The sequence below is a fragment of the Sceloporus occidentalis genome, unplaced genomic scaffold, assembly GCF_023333645.1.
Source record: "Sceloporus occidentalis isolate IW3139 unplaced genomic scaffold, rSceOcc1.0.p SCAF_5, whole genome shotgun sequence".
NCBI lineage: Eukaryota > Metazoa > Chordata > Lepidosauria > Squamata > Phrynosomatidae > Sceloporus > Sceloporus occidentalis.
The window spans coordinates 79,531,271-79,552,845 of NW_028316985.1; the positions used below are offsets into that span (position 1 = coordinate 79,531,271).

General features: G+C 37.5%; 1 protein-coding gene across 2 annotated transcripts in view; it reads right to left on the bottom strand.

Annotated features, from left to right (window-relative positions):
• TBC1D22A (TBC1 domain family member 22A) overlaps positions 1 to 21,575 on the bottom strand; it is a 155,629-nt gene that overhangs the window by 24,136 nt on the left and 109,918 nt on the right. For both annotated transcript variants that reach the window (XM_089524458.1, XM_089524457.1), the window contains exon 12: positions 2,279 to 2,374. In XM_089524458.1, the coding sequence (XP_089380584.1) occupies positions 2,279 to 2,374 (96 nt within the window). The remainder of the gene's footprint in view (positions 1 to 2,278; positions 2,375 to 21,575) is intronic.

Consider the following 21,575-nt stretch of genomic DNA (forward strand, 5'->3'; position numbering starts at 1 on the left):
CCTGAATTCATGATGTTTCAATCCTACCTAGAATAGAGTTCAAAAATCAGCTGGACCTCCATCAGCACTATCATCTGTTTGGGGTATACTGAACTTCATTTTTATCCTCCCTCATTTACAATCAATTTATAAAATGTCTCACATGGCTCTGCTGGAATAGGAAAACTTAAATGAATGTCATCGGCAAAATGACAATCACTCAAGATTTCTGGACAACTCATCCCTAAAGCAAAAGGGACAATATTGCACCATGCATAAAGCACCTATCCAGGAATATGGCTAAAGACCGGATGGGTAAGAGTGAAACCTATGCTACAAGTACATAGTGTTTCTAACTTCCAATCTACTCAGACCTGCAGGGATACTGTGATAAATAGTAACAACATCAGCTGAGAGGTCCAGGAGAAAATGTATGGTTAGTACCCACTGAAGAAATCGCTGACGGAAACACTAAAGAAAGTAAGAAGAAAGCTGTGTCTGAAGTCAGACTATTGGACTCAAAATAATCAATGTCACACATATGTCCATGATGTAGCACCATCACATGATCACTTTCCATATCACAGAAAAGCCTGCGGAGCTTGTGATTTCTAGAAACGGATTACAATAAAAGTAATACCTGATGACTGCTGGAATTCATACCCTATATTATTTCTCTTCTAAGCTACTAAAGGTGTATTCTGAAATGCAGTTGAGGTGAGTGCTAGTGCAGTACAGGGGCCTGAGCTAACCATCTTATTTAATGTACACATCATTTATGAAATTTGGAACCAGCAAGGAGATTTTGAACTGCAATTGTATTTTTTAAAAATAAGAGTTAAAATACAGTACTTACATTGACCTGTGGATAATTTCACCCAGGTTTTTGGGGTCATTTTTTGACTGAAATTTCTAGGCCTATACATGAGTACATACAGTAGTTGATAAGTGAGGTTCTTTATTTTTTTTAATAGACTCCCCTACTTGTAAACTTTAGTATATATCCAGATCATGGCACTCAGAACAGGATGCTGCCCATTACCTCATCTTAAATGCAGATACACATTGGACTGGTATACATTTTGTCATAATCAGTCATTCAAATAAGTGGATGTTTAAGTCAGAATATCCTTCTCTTTACTACACAACAGCTGTGTCAATTTGAATTAGGCTTTTTAAAAGGTAGATATAATGTAGATAAATGTAGAACATTTCCGAGTACAGTAAAACCTGCCTCATGATTTGTGTGCAAGATGTAAAATTCATCTAATTTGTGCTGTCTATGCTTAGTTGATCACAGAGCTAAAAAAAAAATGACTACCTTCTTATTCATCCCATGACTTTGACGGTGATTTATTGTTCATTTCTTTAGCTTTGAGACTTTCAAAGAACTGAGAAAAATAGATGCAAATGCTTGGCAATGGCAAATTATAAAACAATTGTGCATAAAATTTAACATATTCCACCTTAAAATATAATGAGAATAAATGGCTAGTATTTAATAGTATTTAGCTCAGTATAATAACTGAAACCTAGAAGATAGACATTTGGTCTAGAAGCCACACTAACACATCCTAGATTTTCCTGTATTAAAATCAAAGAAGCACTTGTTGGGATCCAGAATGTCAACTTGTGTAAGCTATGCCTATCACCAAACAATAAGTTCATAGAGGAAAACAACAGCAATAGCAATAGTAAGTACATTTCTATACCACTTATCAGTGCACTTAAGCACTCCCTAAGCACTTTATAACGTGTAAGCTGGTTGTCCCCAACAAGCTGGGTACTCATTTTAGCAACCTCGGAAGGATGCAAGACTGAATCAGCCCTGAGCCCCTGGCTGGTATTGAACTCACAACCTTGTGGCTGCGAATGGCTGCAGTAGTGGCATTTAACCACTGTGCCACTAGAGCTGACTTTTTGATGAACAGTTTTGTTTTTTAGGCAGGCCTCCCCAAATTTTAGACTTCCATGAACCAGCACCATTAAAAACCTAAAATCTACATGCATCTGTTAGAGTAGACTCACTGAATTAATGGAATTTATGTAGATTTTGACTTGCCAAGAAACTACTGATTCTATGATTCTATTTAGTTGGGACTCAATTGTCAAATGAAATCATGATTGACAAATAGAACGGAAACATATAGCTATATTTTCTTCCCTAACCTTCTCAAATGCTCCAAAGGAAGAAACAGAAATGTCAAGAGGATGAGCTGAGTACACATGAAACAATTACACGGTTAATTTTCAAAAATAACATTTTTTTTGCAGAAAACAGAAATAATGTTTTAATTACCTGGAAGTCTTTTTCCTCTAAAATCTCCTTCTTCCATTTGACAAGGAAGGCAGCACAGACATACAAGTGGAAGTGAGAAAAACCCTCTGGTTCAGACTGTGAATAGAGAGCAGTTATACCTGTGATTAGAAATTAATGAGAATACTGTAATATATTAAAGATTATATGCAGTCATTTTTCTAGGTATCCTGAAATTAATCCAGGAAGCAATCCTTTTCTTTCTGTTTTTTTAAAAATTCAGTTAACAAATCCAGCTCCACACTCAGATGCCATATAATCTTACCTTCATTTGGAAAAAAATAAATTGTCACCAGCAAATAATGCTGCCCCACAGTAGCTAACTTGTCCAATTATATATAAGGCATGCTGAATCAAGTAAGCTAATGCAGTACTCATTAAGTAAACTATCTGGCTTCATTTTTATTAGGGGGAATAAATCTGCCTTGACTGTGCTTGTTGGGCAACCTTCATAATTCAATACTGTCTGGAAAAAGAGAAGAAATGGAGCACAGAGTTCACAAGCATCTTTAGAAAACCTTTACCAAAAATACAATAAATAAAATAAATAAAAACCCTAATGCCATTCAGAAAAAAGCTATCTCAAAAGGATCTTGCTGAAAAGAAAAAGAAAACTGTGAATGAAGCCAAAGATCTGAATTTATTTTTGATATTTCCTTTCTCACATTGCTTTCCAATACTGTTTTCCTAGGCACTTTTAAATTAAATCAAACAGGCTTAAGTATTCAATTCATTAAAGGAAAAATGCATATTCCCTTTAGATTTAAGAACTCATCATGGTTCAGAGATAAAACTAGGTTGCAAAGTATTTCAAATGGATAGTCTTGGACAGTTTTGGAAATTGAGCAAAGCACCTAATGCATAATTGCCTTTTCTAACACCTGCTACCTATTATAACTTTCCATTTGCAGCCCTTGAAGTTACAACCAGATTCATCTTTAAATGTATAAAACAGTGGGCAAATAGCTAAAAGCTGCTTAAAAATCAAATATAAACAATGACCTTGATTTAAATATTTTAGCAAAAGATCTTAAAACAGATGTACAGCCTTCCAGAAGACTTATTCTCAACATATTAGGCGTGACTCTGAGCGCATCACCACAGGGCCATCTGTCATCATCAATAAAAATCATTTAGACGGTTAACATCACACAAATATCACATTGCCTTGCAAGAAGTTTATCACGTCTGTGGATGAAATCGAGCCATTATTTCAGACTTTGCCCACAAAAGCCTCATGAATTAGTCAGAGGCTGACTATACACTGAAAATAAAGTAGTCCAGCAGAAAATATGTTGTGGCTACAGTGCACCCATCAGTTGAAAACAAAGTGCTCTTATCTATGTAATATGCTTTAATATTGTATCCATTTTTAATAGCCCACAAACTTGTTTTCCTCTCATACTAACAGATATTTAAACCAAACAGTTTAAAAAGTCAATTCCCAGGTTTAGAAGGGATACAAACTTTCAGATTATTTCTATTAACTTTTAAACTAATAACATTTCTAGTCCTGCAAAATGAATCTTAAAGCCATCAAATATTAACAACATTCTTTCAACTGTTTTTAAAGTACCACACCATTGTGGTTATTAAAAATTTAAGACAATACCAGCTCTAAATAATTTCTGAGCATCGAAAATTCCTACCCTCTGAAGCCAGGAACACTAAATACTTTCTGGAGAAACATTTTTATAAGACTTGTCTAGGTATTCTTGAATTGAAACAATTAGAAGGTTAACTTGAGACTTGGCTAGACATGACAGCAGCAGATCTGTGTGCCTGAAAAGCACGGTATCAAGCATTTGGTTCAAACACAACAGAGGGTCCACAGGTGAGCAGCATAAAATCCTTCCCTCACCAATACCTTAAGAGCTTAGGGACCATACACAAGCACCTGTCTACACAGTGGAAAAGATTTCATCTAGAGATGGGCTAGAGCACTTGTCATGAGAGGAGGGTGATCGGAATAGTGAAAGGTCTGTAAACCATGCCCTATAAGGAATCACTTAGAGAGCAGGACACGTTTAGCCTGGAGAACAGAAAGTTAAGAGGTGCTATGATAGCCTGATTTAAATATTTGAAAGGATATCATACTGAAGGTGGAACAAGTTTGTTTTCTGCAGCTCTAGAGAAAAGGACCTGGAGCCATGGATCTAAGCTACAGAAAAAGATTCCACCTCACCTTAGGAAGAACTTCATGACAGTAAGAGCTGTTTGACAGCTGTGAGAACACAGTAAAAAGAAACAGAATGGTTCCCAATTGGCAAAGGGGTCAGACAAGGCTGCATTTTATTTCCCTATTTGTTCAGCCTGTACACAGAAAATAACATATGAAGAACAGGCTAAGACTCAGAAGGAGGAGTGAAGATAGGAGATATGAATATCCACAATCTAATATATGTGGATGACACCACACTACTAGCTAAAAACATCATAGATTTGGAACGATTACTAAGGAAGGACAAAGAAGAAAGTGCAAAGGTAGGCTTGCTGCTGAACATAAAGAAAACAAGAATAATGACCATGGAGGATCTACATAACTTCAATCTAGACAACAAGGAAATTGAAATAATAGAGATTTCCTGTACCTTGGAACAAACATTGATCACAACAGAGACTGTAGTCAAGAAATAAGAAGACTAGAAATGAGAAGTTGTGAAGAGTCCTTCTGGGATGGCAGGATAAGTAATCCACTGATATCTTGGGTTTTAGTGCACACGCCATGCGCAAGGAAGAAGTCAACATTCCATTTTTTAAAGACTCCTGTCTTCTCTGACAGTTTCTTTAACCAGCCACCTTATCCTGCTATCTATAGATTTCTTATTTAACTAATGTATCTTGTATATCACTTTGATATATGATTTCCCTATTGTAAATGCTATTTCCATCCCCTTCTTGCAACAAATTAGAATTCCAAGTTAGGGAGGGTGTGGATTACTTCTCTTGCCATCCCAGAATGACTCTTCACAGTAAGTACAATTTCTCATTCTTGCGATGGCAGTATAAGTACAGTGCTACCTCGGGTTACGAAATTAATTCGTTCCGCGGCGCCGTTCGTAACCCGATACATTTCACAATCCGAAAAGGCTTTCCGTTAGCGCTGGAAAGCCGCTAGCCGCGCTTCGCATTTAAATTTCGCGCCGAAATGAATTTCGTAACCCGAAAAATCTTTCGTTACCCGGAACAGTTTTTTCCAATCTAACTTTTTCGTACCCCGGAAATTTCGTAACGCGATCAATTCGTATCCCGGGGTACCACTGTAATCCACTGATATTTTGGGATTTTCCCAAGCCCTTCTATTTTGGGTGGGTTTCCATTTAATTACATATGAACTACTGTCTGCAGTATTCTGCGTCCAAATGCTGCTTGAGCCGATTTGAACTTATCTGTTTTATAATGCTTAATGAATGTACTTGGTTCTTTCCACCCTGCTGCTTCACAGATATCATGTAGTGAAGTAGATACTGAATATGCTTTCGGAGTGGCCATACATTGTGGCCTTGGTTTTCTCTCAAAACCATAGCACATTAAGATACATGCTTTTATCCACTTTCTCAGTGTTGTCTTAAATGCTTTATGACCCAACGTACATGGATTAAATTATATAAATAATGATTCAGTTTTTCTGATTGAATCAGCTCTTTTCTTATAGATCGCTATGGTCCTTTTGAGATCTAACGTGTGGCACTGCTTTTTCTTTTGATGTGTAGAATTCGGACAAAAAGTAGGTAAGCAAATATTCTCATTATAATTGTGCTTTCTGATACACTTAGGAAAAAGGAAGCATCCAATTATAGTACTAGCCTGTCCTCTTCCAACCTGCAATAATAAGGATGTACTGACAGGGCTGCCAATTCTGATACTCTTCTGTCAGATTTTATTGCCACCAAGAAACATATTTTAAAAGACAAATGTTTTAAAGAAGAAGTCTGCATTGTTCAAAAGGAGCTTTCATTAATCTGTTTAATATTATATTCAAATCCCAAGACAGAAAACTATAGTTAGGAATGTTGTTATAGCTGTACCCCTTATGAATCTTTGAATATGCTCATTTGATGTTAAAGTACCATTTCCAAATTTCAAGACCATTGGTAATGCTGCAATTTGTCTTTTCAGTGTGTTCAGTCTTAAACCCTTATTTATACCTTCTTGAAGGAAACAAAACATGTTTCATTTTTATATTTTCGAAATCCACTTTTTCACTATTACACCAATTAATAAATACCTTCCATGTACGGTTATATATCCTCTGAGTTGTTATCCTTCTCGAAGCCAAAATGGTATCAATTACTTGAGTTGTATACCCACATCTCTGTAACTTCATCATCTCGATTCCCATGCAGTCTGATTTAACCATGCTGGGTTTGAGTGCCTTGTGTCAATAAATCTGGTCTCCCTGTTAGTTTCATTGGTCAATTTATTACAATCTTTTTAGTAATAGATACTATGGCCTTTTTGGCCAATTTGGTGCTATGAGAAGTACATGAGCTTTCTCGATTTGTATTTTGTTGAGCACTTTTTGTATTATCTTCACTGGAGGGAAAGCATACATTAACCTGTTGGCGAATGACTGTTCAACGCATCTATCCCTTCCGCATTGTGATCTTTCTCTATCGAAAAATACTTCTGAACGATTTGATTTTTCCTGGAGGCAAATAAATCTATTTTGAATGGACCAAACACTTCCATTAACCTGTTGAATTCCTCTGAATGTAGCATCCTTTCCCAGGATGAACTTGATGTTGACTCAGATAATCTGCTTTTGTGTTTAGTGTTCCTTTCAAATACATGACTTATATTGATTTTAAATTCTTCTCTGCCCAAATCAATATTTTGTTTGATTCTGCTATCAGCTTCCTGCTTGTTTATATACGACTGTACTGTCGTGTTGTCTGTTACTATCAAAACATTCTTGTTTATTACTTCTATCTTGAATTTCAGTAGTGCTAGCCTTACTGCCTTCATCTCCAAATAGATTATATGTTGATGTCTGTCCACCTTTGACCAAATTCCCCGAGTGTGGCAAAGAGCACAATGTGCTCCCCAATCTCAGCAACTGGCATCTGTTGTTACTTTTATCTGATTCTCCCCCCATGCTTACATTGTTTTGGATTGTCCTCCATTTTACGTTTTCTTTTATGTATTGTGGAATTGTCAATAATCAATCAATCTTCATACCTATTTGTTTTTAATAAGAACGTAAAAATCTTTGAAGCAATCTTGTATGAAACCACCCCATGGCACCAGATGTATTGCCAATACTTGTAATCCCCATGGCTTTTGCCAGCTACATCAAATCTGCCTTTTTTATTTTATTAACAGTGACATTGCCTATTTGATTTTGTTTTGTGTTTCTTGTGACAAACTTGTGTGCTCTATTCCTCCGTTTATCTTTGCACCTAAGTGCATTATTTCTTTTGCTGGTGTTAAGCTGCTTTTCTTGTAATTTAACAGGAATCCATATTTTTCCAGTATCTATAAGGTAAGTATAGTGTCCTTTTGCATCTTTTCTGCTGTTTCTGCCATGATTAGTATATTGTCCAAATATAGAAATATTTTCACTTCTTTTGTCCTCAGGTATGCAATTATTGATATCAAGACTTTAATATTGTGAATGTGAATGTGAATATTCGAGGAGCTGAAGCTAGTCCGAAAGGTAGTGCCCTAAACTGATAATGTTGTTTTGCTATGAAAATCTTAGATATTTTTTGGCGATTTTGCCCATTGGCACATGCAAATACACTTCTTTGAGATCAACAGAAACCATCAGATTTTGTTTTCTTAAATTCTCTTTTAGTGTTTGTAGAGTTTCGATTTTGAACTTTTAGTATTTGATGAACTTGTTTAGATATTTCAAGTTCAAGACTGGCCTGTATCCTTCTTTGGCTTTGGGTACCATGAAAAACACTGAATATATGCCTAGAAATCTCTAATGATGTGGTACTTTTTATATTGCCTGAATACTCAACAGATGATTTTTTTCCATTTGAATTATTTGTGATTTTTCTTTGTTTTTTGGCGTTGGTGAAGGAATGTATCTGTACTTGGGCAGCAGTAAGATTTATTCGGTCGTTGACCAGTATACAAAATAACTTGATAAAATAATAATTGCAAAATACAATTATTAATAATTGTTAAAAACAATTTCAGATACAAATTCAAGGTCATGTTATACACATATCAGTTTTCACCAACCAATACTTTTGCATTTTTTGAAATGTTTTTGTTATTTATGGCCAAATATGTCCATAATGTAATAACCTTCCTCTCACCACCATACTTTTCATGTCCGTATTGTTGTCTTCCTCGCTTTGTAGAAGTATTTGATCCTCATTGGTTGTTTTATTTTGGTAATTTTGTCTTTCGTATAGCTGTCGAAATCTGAGGCATTGTTGTCTATATTGTATAAAGTCATTTTGTCAGCCCCAACATTTGTTTCCTCGAAAGGAATTATATGTTCCATAACATTTGTATTGTTTCTTCTCTGTTTTCCTTGCCAAGTGGGCATAACCTGTTTTTTGTCTTTAGTGGAGGATCTGTGATTGCTGTCGCCTGGGACTCCTCCTTCTCTCCCAAACAATCTCCATCTCCTTTGCTGTCTGCAACTGTGGAGAGCAAGGCAACATGCCAGTTTGAACTGTCTGTGCCTTAGAATGGCTAAAATCCCTTATTGGAGATTTCACAGGAGAGACTTTTTTAAAGTCCCTTCCTGTATTTTCATTACTTTCTTGGTAAACTCCTTTACTTTATTTCCAGTGTTTATTTTGGGGAGAGAACCATGTGATTGCTTGAAGTCATCCCCTCCACAGCAGCCATGGCCAATTTCCTCCCTTTCGCTTTCACTGGAGGACACAAATATTTGTTTTAAAGCCTCATTACCAGAGAGATGTTTATTTTCGCTTATCTGGTGAGATGAAATATCATCTCCAGAGACCCGTTTTAGATCGGTTATCTGAGAGGGCTTTTTTCCTTTTTTAGTTTATAAATTCATTGTTTCTGTTGCTGCTGAAATCAGCTGTTTACCTGACTCTTTTCCTATCTCTTCAACATTTTCTATCTGTTTAGTTCTATCTATTTTATCTGTTTTAAATCAAATAAAACTTCAGCGAAGAGGTTGCCTTCGCCCAGATGGCAGGCAGGCAGTTAAAAAACTGTCAGAGAAGATGGTTAGGAGTCTTTTTAAAAAAGGTATGTTGACTCCTGCCTCGTCAATGGCGCATCAGATAAAACCCAAGATATTCCCGAGAATGGGAAGGGCAATCATAAAAGAACTTAACAAGATCCTAAAGTATAAAGTCAGAATTGTACAAGCCATTATATTCCCCATCAAGTATGGATGCAAGAGCTAGGAAAGCAGATAGGGGGAAAAAATAACTCAATTGAGATGTGGTGCTGGAGAAGAGTGCTGAAGATACCATGAACGGACAAAAAGACAAACAAATGGATCCTAGAACAGATCAAGCTTGAACTCTCCTTAGAAGCTAAGATGATGAAATTAGGACTGTTGTATTTTGGCCACATTATTAGAAAGCATGACTCATTAGAAAAGACAATAATACTAGGGAAGATAGGAGGTAGTAGAAAGAGGTCATGGGCCTAAATCTGCAGGACCTAAGCAGAGCAATGGAGTATAGCAGGTCTTGGAGATGTCTCATCCATAGGGTCACCATAAATCAAGGACAACTTGAGGACAGTTCACAACAACAAACATGCCCCAAGTGTGGTGATCCTCAAAGAGAGAATGTAGAAAATTCTGCGAGGACTTCTACGTATACTTCTGTGTCTTTCTAATCCACACTGATTAGATGCTAGAAAAGCATCTCTAGCAGACTCTCGAGTAAAGCTCTAAAAGATAATTCAAAATGCCACTTTAACCAGTATTTGAAACACTGTGCTCATTTCAGGGTCACTGTGAAATAGAAAGGGTGCATAATTAATAGTTCTTTCAATATTCTACCATGTACATACTGGTTAAATCAATAATGGCCATTCCTCATCCTTGCATTTTTACTTACATTCAAATAAATTTATTTGTTGGGAATTGTTTTTCGTTGTCCTTCTTAAGCCCACTCAGAAAAAATAATCAACCCCCCCCCCCCCAAGTTTTCCTTTTAAGCTGGAAAAATAAAAGGCCCTGTCTTCCTTGAATGGGATCCAAAATCTTCTTCGTTGAGAAAGAGAGCAATGCCCTGGCTTCAGATTGTCAAAAGTATGATGATGACTCAAGAATTCATGTATCTACCATTCTTTTTGAAGCAGCACCAAAGGCTGATAACTCAACATTACCTCTGGTGTTCAGAGAAGAAATGACAAGTGTGTGTCCATGTGTATAGTTGCCTGATTTTTTTTAAATGTTGAATTATTTGCAAATTCCTTAGAAATGTACATCCTGCAATATATAAGGCACTTTAAGCACCACAAAGACATATCTGCTATAACTGATCATTCCTCCAGAGAAAAAAATTAGATATCGCCAATTATTAAACCTGTTGCAACAGTACTGGCATTCATCAGTGATTTTCTTGTGTGCTTTTATAATGGTCTTGCTACTTGACTGCAACCAGCTGTAAAGTTTCTTTATTCTGTTATCGCATCCGCATGAGGGAATGAATGCCAAGGATTCAACAGTCCTGCTAAGGAAGCACAGTCACACAGTTGGAATAGCAATGAGTAGACTTGATTGAAGGTATCTTTTCACACTCTCTTGCTTTTGCAGAATGAATGCATGAATGGCAGAAAATAAAAATAAAAATAAGCACTTTTCAGGTGCAGATGCTGAGGTAGATACATACGAATATAAATAATATATCAAGTAGAGCATGTCACAGAGTTTAAAAAAGGTCTGGAGTCAATATAAATAATATGGCATCATAATAAAGATAAAATTGACAGGTCTTATTTTGCAATTGAGAACATATAGAGGATGAAACACTTAAGTGTTCAGAATTTCAACAAGAGTGCATATGAGATATTTTATACTTCCTTTTTTAAGTGATTAGGGCCCGTTACAAACGGGCCAGAAAGTACGCATGGAGCGCGTACTAGGGTTAGAAAGGGGTGGTGCTTCTGCACCCCCCTAACTCTAGTGCGCGCTCTGTGAGCACAAAATGGCGGTGGCCGTTCCACACAGCCACCACCATGACATCACGACCGCGCCGCCTCTATACGGGGCGGCGCGGACGTGACGTCCTCGCTCCGTGCCAGGGCACTTAGTGCGCCCTTAGCACGGAGCAGGAAGGAGCTCCGTTTCGGAGCTCCTTCCTGGTTTGGTCCGCTGGGTGCAGCCTTCACACGGCTGCACCCAGCGGACCAAAGGAGAAGGGGGCCAAGCGGCCCCTTTCTCCTCCTCCCCACCGCCGCGGCGTGTCCTTGGGGCTTGAAGCCCCAAGGACACCCCTTTCCAGGCTGCAGGGAAGGGGCCTTTTGCCGCTTCCCCGCAGCCTGAAAAGCAGCGGATCGGGGCCTCAGCGGCTGCTGCTCTGGACACTGAGGCCCCGATACCCCGGGGAAAGGGGCGGGTGCAGCCCACCCCAAACGGGCGATCTGTAACCTGCCTAGATGACCACAAGAACCTTCACCTTGAGAACAAGAGAAATGACATAGGTCACTTCAAATACTAACATTTGTCTTAATCCCCATCTCTTTCCTATAGTTACATCTATTTGTAAATGATATGTGTTGGTAAATGCCTCAGTGTATCAGGAGAAGTGCCTACTACCTTGAAGGAGGCTGTAGCGCACCCTCTCCTGATGAGGATCTTCTTGGTCCCAGAGGTATATGAAAACTACTGTATTATCACTCGTATTTGCTTTCTGGGCAATGTGTGTCAATGTGTGGGTTGAGAAACTTCAGCTGAGAAGCTTCAGGCACTTGTGGAGGAAATGGATTATTTGGAACCCATTTCAATCTGGTTTCAGGCTGGGCTGCAGCACCAAAACAGCCTTAGTTGCCTTGATTGATAACCTATTCCAGGCTATAGACAGGAAGAGAGTTACTCTATTGATTTTCCTGGTTCTGTCACCAACGTTTGATAACACTGATCATGGTATTCTACTGGACCAGCGCTGATATATGGGAATAGGGGTCACTGTATTACAGTGATTCTGTTCCTATCTACAGGGCTAGTTCCAGAGACTGGCATTAAGGGTCTCTTGTTCAGCTCCATTGACATTAAGCTGTGGAGTTCCTCCAAGTCCTATTTTGTCTTCTATGCTGCTCAACATCTAAATGAAGCTTCTGGGCTTCTGTTTTTGGGCTTGTATGCCATCAAATATGCTGACTATACTCAACTCTATTTCACTTTGGTGTTCAGGTTGGTTGAGACAGATGCTAGAGAAGTGATTAGATGATATAATGGGCTGCATGTGAGCCAAAGAAACTGAAGCTCAATCTCAATTAAGATAGAGACTCTGTGGACTGGTGGTTCTCAGATCTGGCAACTGAGTAAGTGATCTTTCCTGGATGGGATTGTACTCCCTATGAGGGAGCAGGTAAGTATCTTGTATGTCCATTTCTGTCATTGGAGGTTCAAGTGGACTCCCTGGGGTGCTTGCACCAGCTACATCCTTTCCTAGACAGGAATAACATAGCTACATCAGTACATGCACAGGTAACTTCCCAATTAGATTACTGGAACTGAGTCAAAGCTGCCCTTGACAACAACTTGGAAGCGGCAAGTTAGTACAAACAGGAACAGATAGAATGCTGACCAGAACACCATGCAGCAACCACTAAAATGACAGCAGTGTTGATACCAATCAGGCCTCTAAGGGGGAGGTATAACATAACTGGAGTGGCACAGCAGAGTACTAATGTACTAAAGAAATTTCATTGGCTAACATTATACTTCCAGTCTGAATTCAAAGTGCTGATAATTACATTAAAAACCTAAATGGCTTTAAACCTTGACACCTGAAGGTGCACTTCTTCCTATATATACTTTCCCAAGTTTTGATGTCGGCTGAATGGGTCCTCATCTGTGCCTCATCAGTCAGCACAACACATTGTGAGAAAATGTGGGAGAGGGCCTTCTCTGCTGTGCCACTCCAATTATGAATGCCTTCCCCCTTAGAGGCCTGATTGGCATCAATACTGTTATCATATTAGTACCAAATAAAAACAGAGCTGTTTACTATAATTTGGGAGACGTGACTGATATTGTCCAAATTTGCACATGTGAGTGTTTTAAACTGTTCAAACTGCTTTAAGAGTTAAATGGTTTATTACGCTTTTATTGTTTAAATTCATTTTAAACTGTTCAAACTGATCCTACTGTATGCCACCCTGAGATCCTTAGATACAAGGTGGGATACAAATGTTTTAATAAATGCATACATACATAAAATATAGACAGTACCTTAGAAAGCTAAATCCAAGACACAGTACAGTATAGCAGTTATGAGGAAACTAGAGTATTGAACAAAGTGTTCCAATCAGGAGTTAGCCCTATGAAGTAGAAGAATGAGTCCCTATGGGAACACATAACTCCAATGATCCCACAGATTTTCTTGAACCACCAGCCATGCTAGCTGAGGAAAAAGAAAAATGCAGTCCAATACATCTGATGTTCTAGACTGGGGAAAAGGGACTGGTTGTCTAGCTTTCTTAGAAGTCGTTATCATTATCCACTAAATTTTTAAAGTTTAACATTATTTGGTTCCTCCCTACCTTTCAGCCCTTCATCTTTCAACCCTTTATCATTACCCTGCTTAGTATTTCTACTCTTTGAGTTCCTTGTTTCTTACCCAACCAAAGATTTCCTGTCATTAGCTTGACATCCATTCTCCCTTGCTATCCCATATTTTTAAAATTATCTTCTTGAATGCCAAAGGACTGCTTCTTAAATTACTGTTATTTTTTTGCATATCTGCTAAAAAAAATCTTGTTTTGTAAAGCTTTTGCAATTTTAGATTGTACATTATTAGTAATGTTTTTAAAATTGTTTTTTATAAGCAGCACCATGTACAATTAAATAAACAAACTTATTTTGACTGCTACCTGTATTCAGGGTACTTTGTTGTTGTATGCCTTCAAGTCGTTTCCAACTTATGGCAAGCATAAGGTGACCCTATCATGGGGTTTTCAGGAACTGAGAGTGTGTGACTAATGCAAGGTCACTGAGTGGGTTTCCATGGCTGAGCGGGGAACTGAACCCTGGTCTCCAGAGTCATAGTCCAATGTTCAAATCACCACACTATCCTGGCTCTATAAGATACTAGAGAATGAATATTATTAATATTAGCTTGATTTCAGCTACACACACACACACACACACACACACATTTCTATATATCAAACAATATCAACAATTGTCAAATATTATTTAAATAGCAATAAAGCACCTCTAACTTTTTTACCCACAGAAAATTAATAGTCACTCTGACATTTTTACATTTATGCTGATAGACGCCTGTCCTTGTACATTTTCCCCCCTTATATTTTCCCAACGCATCCTACTTGCCTACTGGTTGAATCTTTCTCACCATTACTCTTTTGCAATCTACAGCACTGTGACAGCAATCTATAGTTGCTTTTTGCATTATGAAAAGTGTGTATGCACTCTCTCACACACACATTGGCTTCCCAAATCCAATCCTTAATGGAATTTATTGGGGCAGAGGAAAGAACATTGAGGGAGAGTACTACTCCAGTGTGATTAAATTAACACAGATAAGTTTTGGCACCATTTGTTGCCATGGGAAAGACTGACAGCAGCATTCACAGATGAAATAAAATTAAAAGTGGCATCATCATGCCTTTTCAGCTCAACTTCTTGAAATAAAGGTCACATAACTCCAACCAAGGGCAGAGCCATCCCACTGAAATGGCATGATTCCAACTTTATTTAACAAAGCTCAAGTGTATCCTAAAATTGTAATGTTGTAATTATATACAAATTCCATCAGCTATGCTGAGGGACCGGCTACCTTTGGCTCTAACTCAACTGTCACCAAGCAGCAGCCATTCCATCACAGCAGAGGGAAGGAAGTGGAGTGAAGCAGGAACACTACTGGCTTTGCTGAAAGACCAGCTTCATCTCCCTCCTCTTCCCCCTGGATCTTATATGAATATTCCCTCCTTCCTTTTGTGATGTAGCATTCATAGTCTATAAATTTATATTTTAAGTCTGAGGGCAGGAACTGTCCTGTTTTGTTTTCACTGTTCTGTAGCTGATCTGGGATCCTTTTGGGGGTAAACATCAGGTAGAAATGCTTTAAATATGTGTGTGTCTCTGTTTACATGCGCATACCTTTAAGTTGCTTTTTGACATGAATTTCATAGGATTTTCTTAGGCAAGAAATACATATACTTCCAACATGAACTTATTTTTAAGTTTTATGTGAAATCAGGCTTCTGCTTTAAAAAAAAACCTTATTTAAGTATTTTATTCCAAAACACAGTTGTCAGTAGTGATTTCACTTTCTTATCTGTTCAGGGTAAACTGTGTAGTATTTTCTCCAGCACAGTATACTGTTAGGACATATAATCCTACACCATATGTGCAACCTCTAATATTAAATGTGCATATCATTACAATTTTATTGGGGGCTGGTTTTCAGAGGTCAGGATTAAATTTTCAAGGATATGGATGAAGTGAATTACAAATATAAAGAGATACTGCAGACATAGAGGCTACAAGTCTATATTCAAAACAAATCCCTGTTATATTTAATGAGACTTACATCTGAGTTGACATGTATAGAACTGCACTGTTAGCTCTTTAATATTTTAGGGTTTTCCTGTGGAAAGGATAAGCACAATCCTGATCTCACAAACCCATTAGAAATTTCCTACCAATTTAGAATGAGATTTGAGTATCATGCTTTGGACCTAATTCAGCAAAGTATGTAGAGACAGCCATAAAGAAGCTAACTTTTCTTCTACAGAATGAATTATTCCCCCCTTTCCTCCTATCACCACATGTTTCATTTAGGAGAACATATGAAAATGAATAAAACAAAAACAAAAGTCTTCACGGCAGCTGCCCATATTTTCTAGAAGTGGTTCTGTGTTTACTAAAATGGCAAAAGAAGGTAATTTTACATCCATGCTTGCACATTTTTAAGTTTAAAGATGTTGTCAAAAGCTTTATGCCACCATTCTGTTACTGAACAAAACAGATACTAGATTGGGGAAAGGGGTGGAGGAAAAAAAGTGAAAATGGTATAAAGTGAACAAAAATGATCTAAAGTTAACAGAAGACTGGACAATGTAAATATGTCAGGAGACTTAGGAACTGCAAAAGATACTAACCAACTACCCTATTTTCTAACTTTATATCAATTTTATATTTACCAGTCACTTTCCTCTTTGTCATCACTTCGCCAGACTAAGTATAAAAGGAAATATTGATCCAGAAGTTTTGAAGAACAGGCTAGCACATGTGAGCTATGGTACCACAGAACTGCTCTGAAAGCATCTCTATGTGGTCATTAATTTCTTTTAAATTACTGTTTCTTTTCTTAAGATGTAAGTAAAAATTTAAAAGACTATTCACATTCCTCTGCCACCATGAAAATGCAATATGTTCTTGGTCAACTGGAATTATCCACATATATCTTTCATTTGTAGATTTTTATAGCACTACAACTTTGCTCAGCAGGTATCATGCAGACCATAACAAAAAGATTTTAATATTTTCTGTACTACAAACAGAGCAGACAGCAAGCAAAGGAATTATCTCCAGGAGTGAGTAACAACACAGCAATAAAACCACCACTAAAAGCATAGTGACGGGGGAAACAGTGAAAAGGGACTGAAGAATAAGGAGTGAATTATTGGCACAATAATACTACACACAGTTTTGAAGAGTAAGATGACAGGATCCTAAAGGGAGAGGGAAGGACAATCATTATTTGCGGACAATTTCATAAACAATGCCACCTAAATAGCTGCTTTGCTATCCTTACTTTTTAGGTCCTAGACAGTTGCGTATACCATCATACCCTTAGAACAAGATCTATAAGCTGCTCATGCAATAAAAATGAAATCTTAAAGTTTCAGAAACTTTATTCTGAATTGCCATAGCATTATTCACCTTACGATTTTCCTGAAAAGCAAAGACTGGAAATATTCCTTGCTGGGACCAACAGTCCTCAAAAAATAAAATAAAATAAATAACTGCTTACAAGTGGAATTGTCCGACTACATTATAAAAAGCAAGAGCAAAATATCTCCAATATAGGAGTTGCAATATTCAGAGACACACACTTATTTGTCATAATAGCTTTTGAAAATTATTACTGTTGTTTTGAAGCTGCATGATACTTTAGGGTGCTTTATCATACTGCACGTGGTACTTTAGAAAGCACTGTATTTACAACATTTCGGAACAACTGTTATCCTCAAATAAAGGTCATGCTGATACAAAGAGCCCATCCACATAATTTTATCTTAACAGCCCATCAAATAAACGTTCCTATCAACTGGCTAAAAATTGATAAACAACAAAAACAGTAATCCATTGCAACTACAGTTGAATTTTTTTAAACCAACAATTTGCATATCTAGGAGTGACTACCACAGGTTCACCATTCAATGCTAAACATTTTCATGCTGGATTGAAAGGAATTTACTTTGTAGCTCAACTAATTCTTCTCTAGTAGCTAGAAGGGGGGGGGGGGGTGGGTCAAAAGTTAAGACATTATTCTGCTTCATGAAAAGAAATATAACACAAAAGCGTGTAAGCTAACAGGGAGAGAGAGAATAGCAATAAGATACAAACAATCAGTATGAGCCTCAGATTACGAACTTCGGTTGGGATCTTCTACGGTGAAGTGAAGAAAAAGGGATAGCAACAGCCACAAGTATTTTAACTCCTTTAAACTGAAGCTGTCATTAATCATCTAGGGAGAATATATCAAACAGGCAAGATAGAATGAAGTTTTGAACAATACAATCAAAACAGTACAAATACTTGAAGAAGGATAAGGATCAACTATAAACCTCAGAGTTGTTATTCCACTGATGAAATGCAAGCCCAAAATAAATAATTCTGTTCCTGCTGTGGTAAGAGGTTGTATGCCAAGGAAAAGTGTATGTTGTTATAAAACATAAGAAGGATACAGAATAAAAGAATGGGATTCTTCAGTGGTTAGAATTATTGTTTTTCAAGAAAAAAATAAAATAAAGAAAGTAAACAAGAGATTCCTTCTGCAATAGGTTTTGAGCTTCGGTGCCTTTTCTTCCAGGCTAAAAAAATACATTACAGTGTCCTTACTTCCAAGTGCAGCCATTAGTTATTTTTTAATTAATTTTGCTTTAAATGTATGTGCAGTAATTACCAATAGGAGACTTCTTAGTGTCCTTTAGCATGTTCTCTCCTTGCTTCTCAATCAAAGCTAATAACTTTCTTTCCTGCTTGAATGCTAAGCCCCCTACTTGAATGAATAAAATCACACAGTATTCCAGTTCAAAGGTCACTGGATTGTGCCTCTTCACCAGAGGGTATGTATCTAGAAGGTGGAGAAAGTTTGAAAGTGTTCATGCATAGAAATATCGTTGTAGGAAGACAAAGCACAGGAAATCCTATTGTTTCTGTTGAATAACTGGTATGATTTCAAAGGGGTGTGCAAAAGAACTAGTTGTAGTGAAGGAGAAGGTTCTTCAGATTCACTGAGAGGGGAAGAGAGAAAAGAGGAAACAAAGGAGGACAGCAAAAGTAGAACCAGTATGAAAGATGGATAAAAGTGCTGGCAGGATTAAAATTTCAGATGGATAGAAGAGTGAAAGTACTCCCAATACATAGCTAGTGAAGACTTGTGAAGAGGGAGAGCGGCAAAAGGAAAAAGTAGCTGACTTGCTGGTGGTCAACAACCTAGAGAAAAATTGAGTAGATGCTTCATGCACTGTATACTCCCCACTCTCTTGTTCTGAGTTCATGTAGACAAGCACTCTGTTGGCAACACAAGTGGAAATGCTCTCGGGGGGGGGGGGGGGGGACAATTTCCACTAGTCAGTATTCAACAAGGCAACTCACTTGCAAAATAAACTATTTTGTGAGCAGTATGACTTTCTAGCCACTTGCTCTGCAAGGGCTTCAAAACTGGAGCAAGGAGGAAATCTTGAGAAATCACCTGTCAAAAAGGCAAAGGTGATTTCCCAAGCCAACACTCCAATACTGCATTGGTTCTAAAGGCTCTAGAGCTAGGCTTTGAGAATTGAACAGCCACTGGAATAACTGCTCTGTGGCAAAAGGTGTACTAAATACTGGCAAAATAGGATCTTTGCTGTCTGGAGAAAAATCAACAGAGGGACAGCAACAGCTATAATAATTGTCAGAATCAAAACTGAGGATCTGGAGTGGAAAATTTAAATGTAAAGAAGTGACAAAATTTAAATGTAGAGAACAAAACTTGTGGGAGAGCTCTATTGCCCTCCTCCCAGCTATTAATGTGGTAATTCAGCAGCACAGCCATGCATATTTGTGTACTCGTATATAATTATACATAGATTTATATGCTACATTTTCCATGTCATTAACTGCTGAACGTTTTAACTATCTGTTTCAGAGTGAGATTTTTATTCCAATGCTCACCTTTAAACTACTTAATACCTTTAAATCAGACTTAATAAAACAATCTACAGCTGTCTTAATTGGGAAATTGCATGTATCCTCATCTTAAGCCAACCCACAGTTACTATGCCACAAACAAATTGTGTTAAATAAAACCTGCATAGAATTAAAGAATCAACTAGCAAAGAATGGCCAAGCCTATCTGATTAAATGGGCACAACAGATGAATACTTAATAAATCAAATATCAAGTTGTAGCAAGCCAGACTAGCAATTTAGAAATGTCCCAAATGCTATATTGACGCATTCTTCCCTGAATTTGGAAAAAAAAGGGTTTTTTTTTTAAATTGATTATCTGCCCCCTTCTCCAAGCAACCCATGTAATGCGACCAGAAGAGGAAGTATAATATTACTACAGAAGAGTCACACAGTACATAATTTCATTTTCCTATATATCTACCTGGACCCCAAGATCATCTTCTTCAGATGTTCTTGGCAGATTAAGGTTGTAGATAAAAAGGAGAATAATTTAGTGGTGATCTTCTGGCTGTGGAATACCGTCATCAGAGATGCTCACCCAACACCTCTTGTTATAGCTGTTTTAGTGACAGAAAAAATCTTAGTTTCTAAGTTTTTTCACTTTGAAAAAAAAAACCCAAACCAAAAAAACCTTTAAGTCTGTGTTGCCACCTCTGGAACCTCTGGTGCAGTGGTACAGGTATGCTCAAAATAAGCAAAGTTGAGACTGCTTACTCCCATGTCAGTCAGTTCAATGCAAATGCACTTTAGTTATTTTTGAGATCCTCCCTGTCACAATACATATAAGGTGGCAACATGAGGTGGAGATTTATGATAGGATCATAAAATCATAGAAGGAGAGCAGTGGAGGACAGGGGGTCTTGGAGATGCTTTGTCCACAGGGTCCCCATGAGTCATGATTGACTGAACAGCAATTAACAATAACAACAATAAATTCACATACCTCAAACTTTACAAAGCAATCTTTCCCCACTTCCAAATGAAAAAAAGAAGAAAAAAATGTTTACTACCCTGAGATTATAATCTAGATTTTTATGGTAAAGGCAGCAAAGGAATATGTGATATCATGTATAGAATATATTTAACCTTCACTTGAACTGGAGCTGAAAACAAGTTGATGCCTAAATGTTTAGGACTCATGTTTTATATATTAAAAAATAACATAACTGGATGGCTTTGTGTCTAGAATAACATTTATTTTTGGATACTAAAGTTTTGAAACAGATTTATGTAACTGCTAAATTTGGACTGATTCTGCCTTTCTCATTTGAATAAAACCACTGCCGGGACTCCCAAGGCTTGACATCTTTCATTCTATAAAGGGAGGGAGTTTGTTCCCTTCATGTTCATGTAAAGAAGGGCATCACTATAACTCATCCCTCAGACAATTCCTTGTTCAGCTTTCCCCAGCCCTCATGACATTGAGAGGGTAAGGGGAAATCAAACAAGGACTGTTGAAGACTGTTACCATTGATAATACCCACTCAGTTTTCATCACACACACCCTTGTGACATGAAAGGTCCTGAAATATGCGTCCATAATTGTGCGCCATGGCAGCAGCCAGGGGTGAGTGGGGGCTGAATAAAAATCACTTACAGCTGTAGCCATTAATGATTCTTACTTAGCTCCCTCAATTCCCTGAGGCTTGGCCGTGTTCATGGCTAGAGGGAGGGTGAGAAGAAAGCAAAGAGATTATCATTGACAACTATAGCTAGTGATTAT